Here is a 14,594-nt window from a genome sequence, read left to right as displayed (position 1 = left end):
TCAGTTCACAACTTTTAAGTGTAAAGCCATTTTCAGTGCAGCCATTCTGTATAGATTGGTAATTATATAGAAGCTGACAGGCAAAGTGTAGATAATGTATATATCTTTGTCATTTGCAGTGAATCAAACCAATAGTTAATGCTGGCTACTTGGAGAAATGTCTGGCACACGTTGTCTTCGGCTTTGCCATTAGAGTTTTCAAAAATTGCTATAGGTTGCCATGACCAGTGTGGCTCAGTTGGGCATTGTCCCACAGAGCGAAAGGTTTCTGGTTTGATTCCTGGTTAGGGAACATGCTTGGGCCGCAGGTTTGGTCCCCAGTTGTGGCATGTGCGAAAGGCAACCAGTCAATGTTTCTCTCTCACATTGATGTTTCTCTTCCTTTCTTTCTCTTTCCCTTCCCCTCTCTAAAAATAAATAAATAAATAAATAAATAAAATCTTTTAAAAATTTTCTGTAGCTCTGTAGTGCAGGTTGTCTGCTACTATAAATACTTTAAGAGCAGTTCTCTGTAATGAAGCAAAAGAAGTTTATTACCACTATACACTTATCAGTCAGGCAGTTCTTAAAAGACATACTCTAAGTTTAAGAGATCCCTTAAACTCTTAAGTTTAAGATATCCCTATATAACAGTTATATAAGGATGTCTTCATTCTAACACCTATTTGTAGTTACCCTTTATTAGTTTTAATATTGCTGTAATATTCTTGCCCAGGTTTGATGTACCCTTGTTTTTTATTTTTTTTTAAAGATTTTATTTATTTATTTTTAGACAGAGGGGAAGGGTGGGAGAAAGAGAGGCAGAGAAACCTCAATGTGTGGTTGCCTCTCACGCACCCCCCACTGGCAACCTGGCCTGCAATCTAGGCATGTGCCCTGACTGGGAATTGAACCTGTGACCCCCTTGTTGGTTCACAGGCTGGCACTCGGTCCACTGAACTACACCAACCAGGGCTGATGTACCCTTGTTTTTTAAATTGGGTATATAATACAGTTAATAAATTGTGAAGCCAAAAATGAAGGTTTTTTTCTGTAACTCCCAGAAACTTTCCTCCTCAGAGATAACTGTGTAGTTTAGCTTGCAGCTGCCAAACCTAATGCTATGTTTGCATTTATGTACTTTATACGCAAATGTCAATACCCTCTTTACAAAAATCAATGAGCTTTTTATTATATAATCTCTTCCTTTTTCATTTAATGCATTTTGTGGGTCTTGTCATGTCTGTATGTTAAGGTTTCTTCTTAACAGTCCACCGCATTAATTATTAGTGTCCATTACATTCCCTTATTGATGGACGTTTTGCTTACTTCCAATTATTCTACACTAAAACAGTGCTGCAATTAATATTTTGAGCATACTTCATTATACATATGTGTATTTTATAGGATGGATTCCTAGAAATGAAATGATTAGATCAAAAGGTATGTGCTGTTTTTGTAAGAATCCTGCCAAGCTGCTTACCATAAAGATGGAAAATTTACAACCCCATCTACACTGTAGAAGGATTTCTACTTTTTATATTTCTTTTTTTAATTAAAATTAATTTTTCTTTTTAAAGATTTCATTTATTTATTAAAATATATTTTATTGATTATGCTATTACAGTTGTCCCAGTTTTCCCCCTTTTGCCCACCCCTACCCGGTATCCCCATTCCCTCCAGCAATTCCCTCCCATTAGTTCATGTCCATGGGTCATGCATCTAAGTTCTTTGTCTACTCCATTATCTATACTGTTCTTAATGTCCTCCTGTTTTATACCTACCAATTTGTACTTCTTAATCTCTGCACCTTTTCCCCTATTATCCCCTTTCTCCTTCCCAACTGATAACTCTCCAAATGATCTCCATATTTCTGATTCTGTTTCTGTTCTGCTTTTTTTACATAGTTTGTTTTTCAGATCTAATTGTTGATAATTGTGAATGTATTGCCATTTTAATGTTCATAGTTTTCATCTTTTTTTTTCTTATAAAAATCCCTTTATCATTTCTTATAATAATGGCTAGGTAATGATGAACTCCTTTAATTTTACCTTGTCTGGGAAGCACTTTATCTGCCCTTCCATCCTAAATGATAGCTTTGCTGGGTAGAGTAATGTAGGTCATAGGTACTTGCTTTTCATGGCTTTGAATATTTCTTGTCAGTTCCTTCTTGCCTGCAGAGTTTCTTTTTAGAAATCAGCTGACAGTCTTATGGGAACTCCTTTGTAGGTAACTGTCTCCTTTTCTCCTGTTGCTTTTAAGATTCTCTCTTTATCTTTAACCTGTGGCATTTTAATTATGATGTGTCTTGATGTGGTGCTGTTTGGGTCTATCTTGATTGGAACTCTCTGTGCTTCCTGGACTTCTTATGTCTGTTTCCTTCACCAAATTATGGAGGTTTTCTTTCATTATTTTTTCAAATACGTTTTCAAATAAACTCTCAGAGGAAAGAGCATGATTGACCAAAAGAGCTATTCCACCTGCAGATCCCTTGATAACCCCTCTGATGATTCCCCAGCCTCCTCTTGTTCCTTGTATTCCTTGATTCTGAGCTGGAGTTCCCCTGGACTGTGTTTCTCACTAGCTGCATGGCTCTTAGCAGATCAGATTTCTGGTTGTATCTGCTTTCTCTCATTAAAGGAACCCTGTGTTAGGCACTCATTTTCCTTCCCCAGAGCTGTTATTAGTAATTTTAAAAAGATATATCTTTTCTAACACTTTATGGCTTTTTTGAGTGACAGGAATCAATAGAACTGTTTTAGTTGAATATTCACTGTATATGCCAAGGGGAGGTTACATTCCTTAATAAGATCAACACAGGTTGACTTGTTGAATTGTGTGCGTGTATATTTATAGGTATATATAAAACACATGTATACATATGTATAATATATAGATGCACAGTTCATTGGTTGAATTTACCATTATCTTACTAACAGAATCACACCTACTCTTGGAATTAGAATTTTTAAAAAATTTTTTATTTATTTATTTATTTATTTTTAAGGGAAAGGGAAAGGGGCAGGGAAAGAGAGGGAGAGCAACATTGATGTGCCAGAGAAACATCTGTCATTTGCCTCTCACACACTCCCAACCAGGGACCTTGCCCACAACCCAGGTATCAGGCATGTGCACTGACTGGGAATTGAACCAGTGGCCTCTTGGTTTGTGGGACCATGCCCAACCCACTGAACCATACCAGTCAGGGATAAAATGTTTTTGTTTTTTTTAATTGTGATAAAATACACATAACATAAAATTTACCATTTAATCATGTTTAAGTATATAGTTTAGAAGTGTTATATATATATTCACAGTATTCTTAACACATTGTTAAGTGCAACTGATCTCTAGAACTTTTCTTCTTCTTGCCTAACTAAAACTCTGTATCCATTAAACAACTTCATATTTTCCTTTTCTCCCCTCAGCCCTTAACATCCACTATTGTACTTCTGTCTCTATGAATTTGACCATCTAGATAACTAAAATAAATGGAAGCATGCAGTATTTTATCCTTTTGTGACTGGCCTTTTTTACTTAGTGTAATGGCTAGAGATTTTGTCGTGACTTTGGAGGATGCTTCTGGCACCTAGTAAGTGGAGTTCAAGGTTACTGCTAAATTTTCTACAATGCACAGGACTGTCTTCCTACAACAAAAATATCAATACCAAGATTCAGAAACCCTGGTCTAATCTAAAAGATCTATGTTATAAATAAAGTATGTCTTATTTTCTTATGGCAGAAACAGGCACAAAACATTAATGGCTGGCTTTGGAGAATGTATGTCATTATTCAGCCTTTAGTTAAGAGGTTCTGGGGACCTACCTAGAATGTTTTCTTTATAGAATGATCAGGAGTGTTCACAACCTTCAGTTTTAGGGAATCAAAATATCAAATATTAAAACAAATTTTTCAAACTTACTGAAAATTTGCATAAGAGTTTAAGTTCCCATATAGCCTTCATTCAGCTTCCCCAGCTGTTAACATTTTAGTACATGTTTTACCAAATTGCGTGTGAATGAATTTTTCTGAATCATTTGTGATTGAGTAATATCCTGTCTGCCATGTCCTTCTCACCCCTTACTTCTTCAGTGTGTTTTTCCTAAAAACAAGGACATTCTCATACTTAACCTGAATCCATTTATAAAAATCAGAAAAATAATATTGATATACTTTTGTTGTCTAAACCACACATTACATTCATATTTAGCCAGTTGGATCAGTAATGTCCTTTATAGGTATAAAATCCAACTCAGGATTACTTGTTGTGATTTATTTCTGTGCCTTTAGTTTCCTTCATTTTAAGTGACTTAGTCTTATTTTTAATGACTGACATTTTTTTAAAGAATACAAGCCAATTACTTTGTAGAATGTCACTCAGTTTGGATTTACCTAATGTTTTTATCATGATTCCAGGTATGCATTTTTAACATGAATATTATATAGGTGGTGGAGTGTTCCTTTTACTGCATTTTATCAGGAAGCAGCAGTGTCATTTTATTTGATTACTATTGATGTTAATTGTTATCACTTGATCTGCTAAGTTTCTCTCTATAGTTAGTATTTTATGCAGGCAGGGCGGATATTTTGACTCTAAGTAGACCTCCTGTTTTACATCAGATTTTTATGTAGTTGTTTTAATAGTTATCAATATACCTTACTTAAACCAATATTATTACAGTGGTTTGCCAAGTGCTGATTTTCAAATTTATTTTTTTCCTTTTGGACTTATTAGTTGGCTTATACCATAAGATAGATGTTTTCTTCTCCATTTCTTTTTTTTTTAAGATTTTATTCATCCATTTTTAGAGAGGGAAGGGGGCGAGAAAGAGAGAGAGAGAAACATCAATGTGCGGTTGCTGGGGGCCATGGCCTGAAACCCAGGCATGTGCCCTGACTGGGAATTGAACCTGCTACACTTTGGTTCGCAGCCTGCGCTCAATCCACTGAGCTACGCCAGCCAGGGCCTTCTTCATTTATTTTCTTTTTCTTTTTTTATTTATAGTAATATGAATCCATGATTTCTGCTTTATTTAATGACATACTTAGTTACTATCATTTATTATGATGTTCAAAATGACCCAGATTTGGCCAGTGGCAGCCCGTTCAAGCTTTTGCTTGTGTCTTTTTGACAAGTCCCATTCATTCTTTGAGCATTCCCTTCTTTCTGATACAACAGTGTTTCAGAATCATCTGGTATTTCTTTTACCCCAGTTTTGGAATCAGTAATTTCTCCAGGGAGTCCTGATCCCTTTTACTTGTGAAAAGTATTTTCAATTTAAGAACTGGGGAGTAGGTATGCTCATTGTTACTGGCATGCAATTGCTTTTAGTCCTTTTCATGATACAGCGAGATGATATATGTATGAGGTCTGCCTTGCAAAAGTCCAACCACTGTTAAGATAATGAAAACAGTTTGTGCGACACCCATATAACCTGTAGACTATAGACTAGAATGCACGTGTGTGACTTGACTGTATTCATCAGTGGGGGTGGTAGATGCCATTGAGTGAGCATGTGTACTGTGTGGCCCTTGCATTCAAAATGACTGAGGTAGTAGAGCAACAGATCTGCATCAGATTTTGTATTAAGCTTGAACATTCTTCTGTAGAAACTATTTGGATGATTCAGAAGGCTGCAGCTGTGGGCAACTGGTGATTGGCAGCTTTATCACCACTAAACTGTCCTGCTCACACCTCACATCTTGTGCAGAGTTTTTTTGCAAAACATCAGATCACCCAGGTGACTCAGCTCCCCTACAGCTTAGATTTGGTGTCCCGAGACTTCCTGGCTTTTCCCAAAACCAGAATCACCTTTGAAAGGGAAGAGATTTCAGATCATCAATGAGATTCCAGAAAATATGACGGGACTGCTGATGGCGATTGGGAGAACTGTGTGAGGTTCCAAGGTGCCTAATTTGAAGCGGGACTGAGGGAGGGGTCATTGTGCTGTGTACATTGTTTCTTGTATCTTGTATCTTGTTCATTAAATGTCTCTATTTTCCATATTACATGGCTGGATACCTTCTGGACAGACTTTGTATGTCTATATTTGCATATATTTGGGCAAATGCAAGTGTAGATATACTTCTTTTATCTATTAAAAACCATGAGTTCTTACCAGTGCTTCTAATTTGGATCCAACACCACAAAATTCTTTTTCTCACCTTTGAATTTCCATATTTTAATTTCTTCTTTGACAGTGAAAAATCTGGATTCCTACTAATCTCAATATATTTACTTATTTACTCAGTTCCACTTGTTTTCAATCTCTCAGTTACATAACCATCTTCTCAGTCTTTGTCACACCAGCCCTGTCTTCATGGACTGTCTCATCCCAGCTACATGTTAGTGAAGTCCCCAGTTAAGCCAACAAGTTGTTAATTCTGTCCCCTGGAGCACACTGCTAAAGATGCTGTTTGATTTTCCAGCCTCTCTGAGGACAACAGATGAGTTTTCCAGCCTTCTCCATTGTGAAGGGGAAATAGCCATAGTTTACTTTAAATGTGCTTATAGCAAGGTTTATATGTTTTGTTTTATTTTGATAAGTACACTATTATAATATGTGTATGTTTTTGAAAAATCTAAACATAAAGACAAAGTAGAGAATATGGGTGGTAATTTTCATTGCTATCACCTATGATTTTCCCTTATTTTAGTTCAAGCACTTGAACATGTATATAAGTTCACCAGTTATACTTACAGTATAATTTTTAATTACTGATTGTTTTGGATTTTGTAAAAGAATGCAAGATTCTGTGTTTTGTTGGGCTTTCTGCCACTTTCTGGTAGTTGGTTGTTTTACCTTGGCATCATTCAGTGCTGTGCTTTCCACAGCTCAACAAACACTCGCAGTACAACTACCCACCCAAACCCATGCTCTCCCATCTTAGTTAACTTCTAGTTCTTCAGGATGTTTACTTATAATATATCTTTAAAGTGTAATTTTGATCTGTGAAATAGTAGATCTGCTAGCTTTTTTGCAGTATTTTACCTAAAGCAAGTCTGCCTTTCTGTGACATGAACAATTTATACTTTGTTGTTAGCAGTAATAGGTTTCACTTTAAGGTGTGAGTGTAGGAGTTTCATTTTCAAATTCTGACTTCTCATGATCATTTTTCAGAGAAACCTAAGTTAAGCTTGTCAAATAGAGAATACATGTTTTTTACTATAATAATACATAGAGTATTTGTGTGTCTATTTCTTTTAAATGAGACTTTTTTTAAAGAGCAGTTTTAGATTCACAAGAAAATTAGGAGGAAGGTACAGAGATTTTGGCATATATCTGCCACCATCATCCATGAGTATAGCCTCCCCCATTATCAGTATCACTCACTAGAACAGTACATTTGTTACCAAGACTGAACCTATATTGACACATCATAATCACCCAAAGTCCATAGTTTACCTTAGGCTTCACTCTTGGTGTTCTGCATTGTCTGGATTTGGACAAATGTATAATGGCATATGAGGTCTGTCTAGAAGGTATCCAGCCATGTAATATGGAAAATAGAGACATTTAATGAACAAGATACAAGATACAAGAAACAATGTACATAGCACAATGATGCCTCAGTCCCACTTTAAATTAGGCATCTTGGAACCTCACACAGTTCTCCCAATCGCCATCAGCAGTCCCGTCATATTTTCTGGAATCTCATTGATGATCTGAAATCTCTTCCCTTTCAAAGGTGATGCTGGTTTTGGGAAAAGCCAGGAAGTCTCGGGATACCAAATCTAAGCTGTAGGGGAGCTGAGTCACCTGGGTGATTTGATGTTTTGCCAAAAAACTGCAGGAGACATGATGCCTGAGCAGGCACAGGGTCTTGATAAAGCTGCCAATCACCAGTTGCCCACAGCTGCAGCCTTCTGAATTATCTGAATAGTTTCTGTGGAGGAACGTTCAAGATTAACACAAAGTTTATTGCAGATCTGTTGCTCTACTTGCTCATTTTGAATGCAATGGCCACAGTACACATGCTCACTTCATGGCATCCACCACCCCCACTGACTAGTACAGTGAAGTCACCATTATTCACGCATGCACATTCCATTTCACTCTCCTTGGCTGCCAGGTTACATCAATGTTGTGCAAACTGTTCTCATTAAATTAACAGTGGCTGGGCTTTTTCCGGACATACTTCAGCTTATATCTATCATTATAATATCATACAGAGGGTCTTTACTGCTCTGCAAACCCTCTATTCTTTGCCTGTTCATTTTCCCACCCCAACCTGTATACCTAGCAAACTGATCTTATTTTATTGTACCCCTAATTTTGCCTTTTCCAAATGCCATATAGTTGGAATCCTACATTATTTAGCCTTTTCAAATTGTCTTCTTTCATTTAGTAATATGCATTTGAGGTTTCTTCATGTCTTTTCATGGCATGATAACTCGTTTTCTTTTAGTGCTAAATATTTTGTTGTTTATATGTATTACAGTTTATCCATCAATCTACTTAATTCTGGATATCTTGGTGCTTCCAAGTTCTGCCAATTTTAAATAAAGCTTCTATAAACATCCATGTGCAGGTTTTTGTGTGGGCATAAGTTTTCAGTTCCTTTTGGTAAATACCAGTGAGCATGATTACTGGATTATGTGGTAAGAGTATGTTTATTTTTGTAAGAAACCACCAAACTGTCTTCCTAAGTGGTTGTAGTATTTTTCATTCTTAATATCAGTGAATGAGAGTTGCACCATATATTCAACAGCATTTGGTGGTGTCACTGTTCTGAATTTTGGCCAAATAGGTGTATAGTTGTATCTCATTTTTGTTTTAATTTGCATTTCCCTGGTGACATGATGTTAAGCATCTTTTCATATACTTATTTTCCATTGTGTATTTTATTGGGTGAGGTATCTGTTTAGGTTTGTATCCTGTAGTTTAGTCTAATGTTCTCACTGTTGACTTTTAAGACTTCTTTCTATATTTTGGATAACAGTTTTTATCAGATAAGTCTTTTTGCAAGTATTTTTTCCAAGCCTGTGGCTTGTCTCTTCATTCTCTTGACAGTGTCTTTCACAGAGCAGATAATTTCAAATTTAATGAAGTCCAGCTTACCAGTTCTTTCTTTGTAGGATCATGCATTTGGTGTTACTTGTAAAAAGTAATTGCCAGTTGCAAAGACATCTAGATTTGCTTTTGTTATCTTCTATGAGTTTATAGTTTTGCATTTCACATTTATTTTTCCTTAAGTTTGATAGGTTTAGTCTTTCAGTTTTGTTCTTTGTTCTTCAATATTGTGTTGGTTATTTTGTATCTTTTCTTTCTCTATGTAAACTTTAGAACCTTTTGTTGATACCCAGAAAATGACTTGCCAGGATTTTTATGGGTTTTGCTTTGAATCTATTCATTAAGTTGGGAAGAGCTGACTTTTTCACAATATTGAGTTTTCCTATCTGTGAATATGCAATATGAGATATTCATTTAGTTCTTTTTTAATATATTTTATTGATTATGCTATTACAGTTGTCCCATTTCCCTCCCTTCATGCCCCTCTACCCTGCACACCCTCTCCCACCCACATTCCCCCCCTTTAGTTCATGTCCATGTGTCATAAATTCTTTAGCTTCTACATTTCCCATACTATTCTTGCCCTCCCCCTGTCTATTTTCCACCTACCATCTATGCTACTTATTCTCTGTACCTTTGCCCCATCTCTCCTCCTCCCACTCCCCTGTTGCTAACCCTCCATGTGATGTGATCTCCATTTCTGTGGTTCTGTTCCTGTTCTAGTTGATTGTTTAGTTTCTTTTTGTTTTTGTTTTAGGTGTGATTGTTAATATTTGTGAGTTTGCTATCATTTTACTATATATGGTTTTTTATAGATAAGTCTTCTTTTTCTTAGATAAGTCCCTTTAACATTTCATATAATAAGGGCTTAGTGATGATGAACTCCTTTAACTTGACCTTATCTGAGAAGCACTTTATCTGCCCTTCCATTCTAAATGAAAGCTTTGCTGGGTAGAGCAGTCTTGGATGTAGGTCCTTGCCTTTCATGACTTGGAATACTTCTTTCCAGCCCCTTCTTGCCTACAAGGTCTCCTTTGAGAAATCAGCTGACAGTGTGATGGGAACTCTTTTGTAGGTAACTGTCTCCTTATCTCTTGCTGCTTCTAGAATTCTCTCCTTCTTTTTAATCTTGGGTAATGTAATTATGATGTGCCTTGGTGTGTTCCTCCTTGGGTCCAACTTCTTTGGGACTCTCTGAGCTTCCTGGACTTCCTGGAAGTCTATTTCCCTTGCCAATTTGGGGAAGTTCTCCTTTATTATTTGTTCAAATACATTTTCAATCTGTTGCTCTTCCTCTTTTCCTTCTGGTACCCCTAATAATTCGGATGTTGAAACGTTTAAAGATGTCTGGAAGTTCCTAAGCTTCTTTTCATTTTTTTGAATTCTTGTTTCTCCATTCTTTTCTGTTTTGTTGTTTCTTTCTTCCTTCTGGTCCACTCTATTGTTTTGAGCCCCAGTTTCCTTCCCATCACTATTGGTTCCCTGTGCATTTTCCTTCATTTCTCTTATTGTAGCCTGCATTTGTTCATCTAATTTGCAACCAAAATCAACCAATTCTGTGAGCATCTTGATCACCAGTGCTTTGAACTGTGCATCTGATAAGTTGGCTATCTCTCAGTCACTTAAAAGTACTGGCTCTGGGGCTTTCAATTCTGTTTGAGCCATCTCCCCCCGCCCCCACTTTGGTCTGGTCACGCCTGTTACGTATGAGGGGTGGAGCCTTAGGTGTTCACTAGGGTGGGGCACCCCAGTTGCTGGGTTGTGATGTATGTGGGGGCGGGGTCAGAGAGGGAACAATGGCGCTTACTCCACTCTCTGTTGGACCTCAGTCCCTTCCACCACTTCCCCTGAGCAAACTGGGCCCCTCTGGTGCCAATTCCCGTGTGGGTGGGCTTGTGCACCCTGTGGGTCTCTCCAACGAACTCTCCTGTAAGGCTGGGAGTCTCCCTGCACCTCAACCCCCACAGGTGTTTTCAATCAGTGCTTCAAGGCTCTATTTCCCAGCGCTGGGATCCTAGGTTGTGTGCAGTGCCTTGCTTCACAATTGCTGCCTCTCTGGGTCTGCCGGTTGCCCGCCCTCAGCCGGGGTCTGCCAGCTGTCGCTTGCATGCTCGGGGTCCACCTGCTATGGTCTTGCTTGTCCTGGATGCCTTACGCGCCTGGTCCCAACATTCTCTGCAATCTGTGTCCCAACCCGAGCCGGGCTGCCCAACTCCACCCCTCCTACTGGTCTGGATGCATGGGTCTATTTTAACTTCTGCGTTGTCCGACTTCCATACAGTTCAGTTTTCTGTCAGTTCTGGTTGCTATTCTGTTTCTAAATTGTTTTCCCTATCTTGGTTGTGCAAGGAGACACAGTGTGTCTACCTATGCCTCCATCTTGGCCGGAAATCCTCATTTAGTTATTTGATTTCATTCATCAGAGGTCTCTAGTTTTTCCCATATAGATCTTGTATAGATTCTGTTAGTCTTATACACAAGTTTTCATATTTTGGGGTGCTAATATAAGTGATACTGTGTTTTTAATTTTAAATTTTACTTGAAGAATTGTTTCTGATATATAGGAAAACAATTTATTTTTGTATATTGACCTTTTACCCTGAAACCTTGCTTTAATTGCTGGTTAGTTCCAATAGTGTTTTTGTTGAGTGTTTCGGATATTCTGCATGGATAATGATTATCCCTCCACTATTTTTACATATGCATATACTATTTTGCTTTGTCTGTTACTTTAGAAAATTAGTAATATGACTTCAAATTATTTTAATGTTTATGTCAAATCCCAGTTAAAATGATACAAAGTACAAAGTAATATTATAATAGTATATAAATCCCTATAGAATCTTGTCAGATACTTCTGCAGAGGTAGTGTGTGTGTGTGTGTGTGTGTGTGTGTGTGTGTGTGTGTGTGTGTTTAAATGCATTTTGTCCTAACTCCGACAGTTTTTTAGTATAAGGAAATGCACCTTTCTCTTAAAGCAATTCAGAGTCCTAGATCTAAAAAATAGCATGGATTTTCTTCTTTATTTTAGTATTTTTGCATAAGAATTGGGAAGAACAATGGGATAATTATATTTTTGTGTGTGTTTAGCTAATATTTATTTCTTAATCTAAATGGTTTTATATGCCCTGACCAGGTGACTCAATTGGTTAGAGTGTCATCCCATATGCCAGAAAGGTGTGAGTTTGTTCTCTATTAGGGCACATATGGAAGGCAACCAATTGTTGTTCCTCTGTCACATCAGTGTTTTCTCTCTGTTTATCTTCCCCTTGCTCTAAAATCAACCCATATATCCTTGCATGAGGATTAAAAATAAAATAAATGGTTTTATGCCTCTGAGCTAAGAAGGCTCTTATTAGTTTTCTTTAACTTCATATGTTTTGTTGATGTATTTTTGTTTTCTTTATTTTGTTTTTTAAAAATAGAAACTTAAAGAGATTCAGTTCCAATAATGATTTTTTTCATCCAAATTGCAATTCTGCCACCTAGTGTTTGCATGTGGATTATTAAGGAACAGTATTTTTCCTGTTTGAGAATAACTTTTAACTTCATTTTTAGCTTTTAGATACTGTTTGGCAATAAAAGGTTTAAAAAGGGAATCCATCTTTATTAACCTTATTGAGGAATTAGATTTTAAGTATCTCATATATTAAAGCTCATAAATTATGTATACATTCATTGTACAAATTTGCTAACTTTTTACCCAGGATGTTTGCACAATTGAATTCTATAATGAGTAATTTTACTTTCTTAGAGTCGGGGTGGAAAAAAGTTTCTTCCTGTACTGAAGGAAATCTTGGACAGGGATCCCTTGTCTCAACTGTGTGAGAATGAAATGGATCTTATTTGGACTTTGCGGCAAGATTGCAGAGAAAACTTCCCACAGTCACTGCCAAAATTATTACTGTCAATCAAGTGGAATAAACTTGAGGATGTTGCTCAGGTAACAAAAGATCATTCTATAGTACCTTTTGGGAATATATATTACTTTCTTGATTTTGTGTAAATTTTCCTTTTCTACATAGATATATTGCTATAGGTTTGATAATTTTCTTTTAAGTTTTAAATTCTTATGTATAATCTAAGTAGTAGTCTAGAAAGTTTTAAGATTTAAAAATATCAGATTCAGTGTAGATTTTCGGTATCTTTCACTAAACATAATAAAAACAATGGTCTTGATGTAATTGTCTACCACTAGCAGGTTGTGGGTCCTGGACTACTTCTAACAGCTCAGGGTACTACAAAGTTTTAATCTTAAGACCATTTGCAATGACTATTCTAAAATTAATATGTATTGTTTGAAAATTACCTCTGTTTATCAAATTATATTATTAAACAGTGAATGACAGATCAGCAACGAAATCAAGGAAGAAATCAAAGGGTACTTTGAAACAAATGAAAGTGAGGACCCAATAATCCACAATCTGTGGGACACTGGGAAAGTAATCCTAAGAGGGAAATTCATAGCATTACAGGCATATTTCAAAAAACAAGAAAAATCTCAAATAAACAATCTAATTTTATACTTGAAGCCACTTGAACAAGAACAACAAAATAAGTGAAAAGTAGAAGGAAGTTAATAATAAAGATCAGAGCAGAAATAAATGGAAGAGAGTCTACAAAAATGATACAAAAAAGTAATGAACCCAAGAGCTGGTTCTTTGAAAAGATAAGTAAGATTGACAAACTTTTAACCAGACTCATCAAGAAAAAAAGAGAAAGGGCCCAAATAAAATCAGAAATGAAAGAGGAGAAATAACTGACACTAAAGAAATACAAGGGATGATAAGAAAATGTGAACAACTATATGCTGACAAACTGGACAACCTGGATGAAATGGATAAATTCCTAGAAACATACAGTCTTCCAAAACTAAATCAAGATGAATCAGAGAATCTGAACAGATGGATTACACCTAGTGAAATTGAAGTAATAGTCCAAAAAAACTCTTAACAAACAGAATCCCTGGACTGGATGGCTTCACAGGGAAATTTTACTAAACATTCCAAGAGGAACTAACACCTCTGCTTCTCAAACTATTTCATAATATTCAAGAGGAGGGAAGGCTCCTAAACTCATTTCACGAGGCCAGCATTATCCTAATTCCAAAGCCAGGTAAAGACACTACAAAGAAAGGAAATTATAGTCCAATATTCCTGATAAACAGATGCTAAAATCCTCAACAAAATATTAGCAAATTGAATACAGCAATGCATCAAAAAGATCATACTCCATGGTCAAGTGGGATATATTCCAGGAATGCACAGTCAGTACAACATTTGAAAATCAATAAATGTGATTCACCACATAAACAAAATGAAGGATAAAAACCACATGATCATATCAATAGATGCAGAAAAGCATTTGATAAAATCCAGCACCCATTTATGATCAAAACTCTCAGCAAAGTGGGAATAGAGGAATCATACCTAAACATAATAAAGGCCATCTATGAAAAACCCATAGCCAGCATCCTACTCAACAGGCAAAAACTACAAATGTTCCCCATAAGATCAGGAACAAGACAGGGATGTCCACTGTCATCTCTCTCATTCACCATAGTACTGGAAGGCCTAGTCACAGCAACCAGACAAGAGGAA

The 14,594-nt window shown here is 36.5% G+C and overlaps 1 protein-coding gene across 2 annotated transcripts in view; it reads left to right on the top strand.

The window, feature by feature from the left end:
• Window positions 1-14,594, top strand: part of PIK3CB (phosphatidylinositol-4,5-bisphosphate 3-kinase catalytic subunit beta) — a 174,917-nt gene that overhangs the window by 125,624 nt on the left and 34,699 nt on the right. For both annotated transcript variants that reach the window (XM_045856942.1, XM_045856943.1), the window contains exon 12: window positions 12,749-12,937. In XM_045856942.1, coding sequence (XP_045712898.1) covers window positions 12,749-12,937 — 189 coding nt within the window. The remainder of the gene's footprint in view (window positions 1-12,748; window positions 12,938-14,594) is intronic.

Source organism: Phyllostomus hastatus, unplaced genomic scaffold, assembly GCF_019186645.2.
Source record: "Phyllostomus hastatus isolate PE091 unplaced genomic scaffold, TTU_PhHast_1.1 phas_scaffold_129, whole genome shotgun sequence".
NCBI lineage: Eukaryota > Metazoa > Chordata > Mammalia > Chiroptera > Phyllostomidae > Phyllostomus > Phyllostomus hastatus.
The sequence above is the reverse complement of the archived record's forward strand: the minus strand, read 5'-3'. Positions and strand labels throughout refer to the sequence as shown.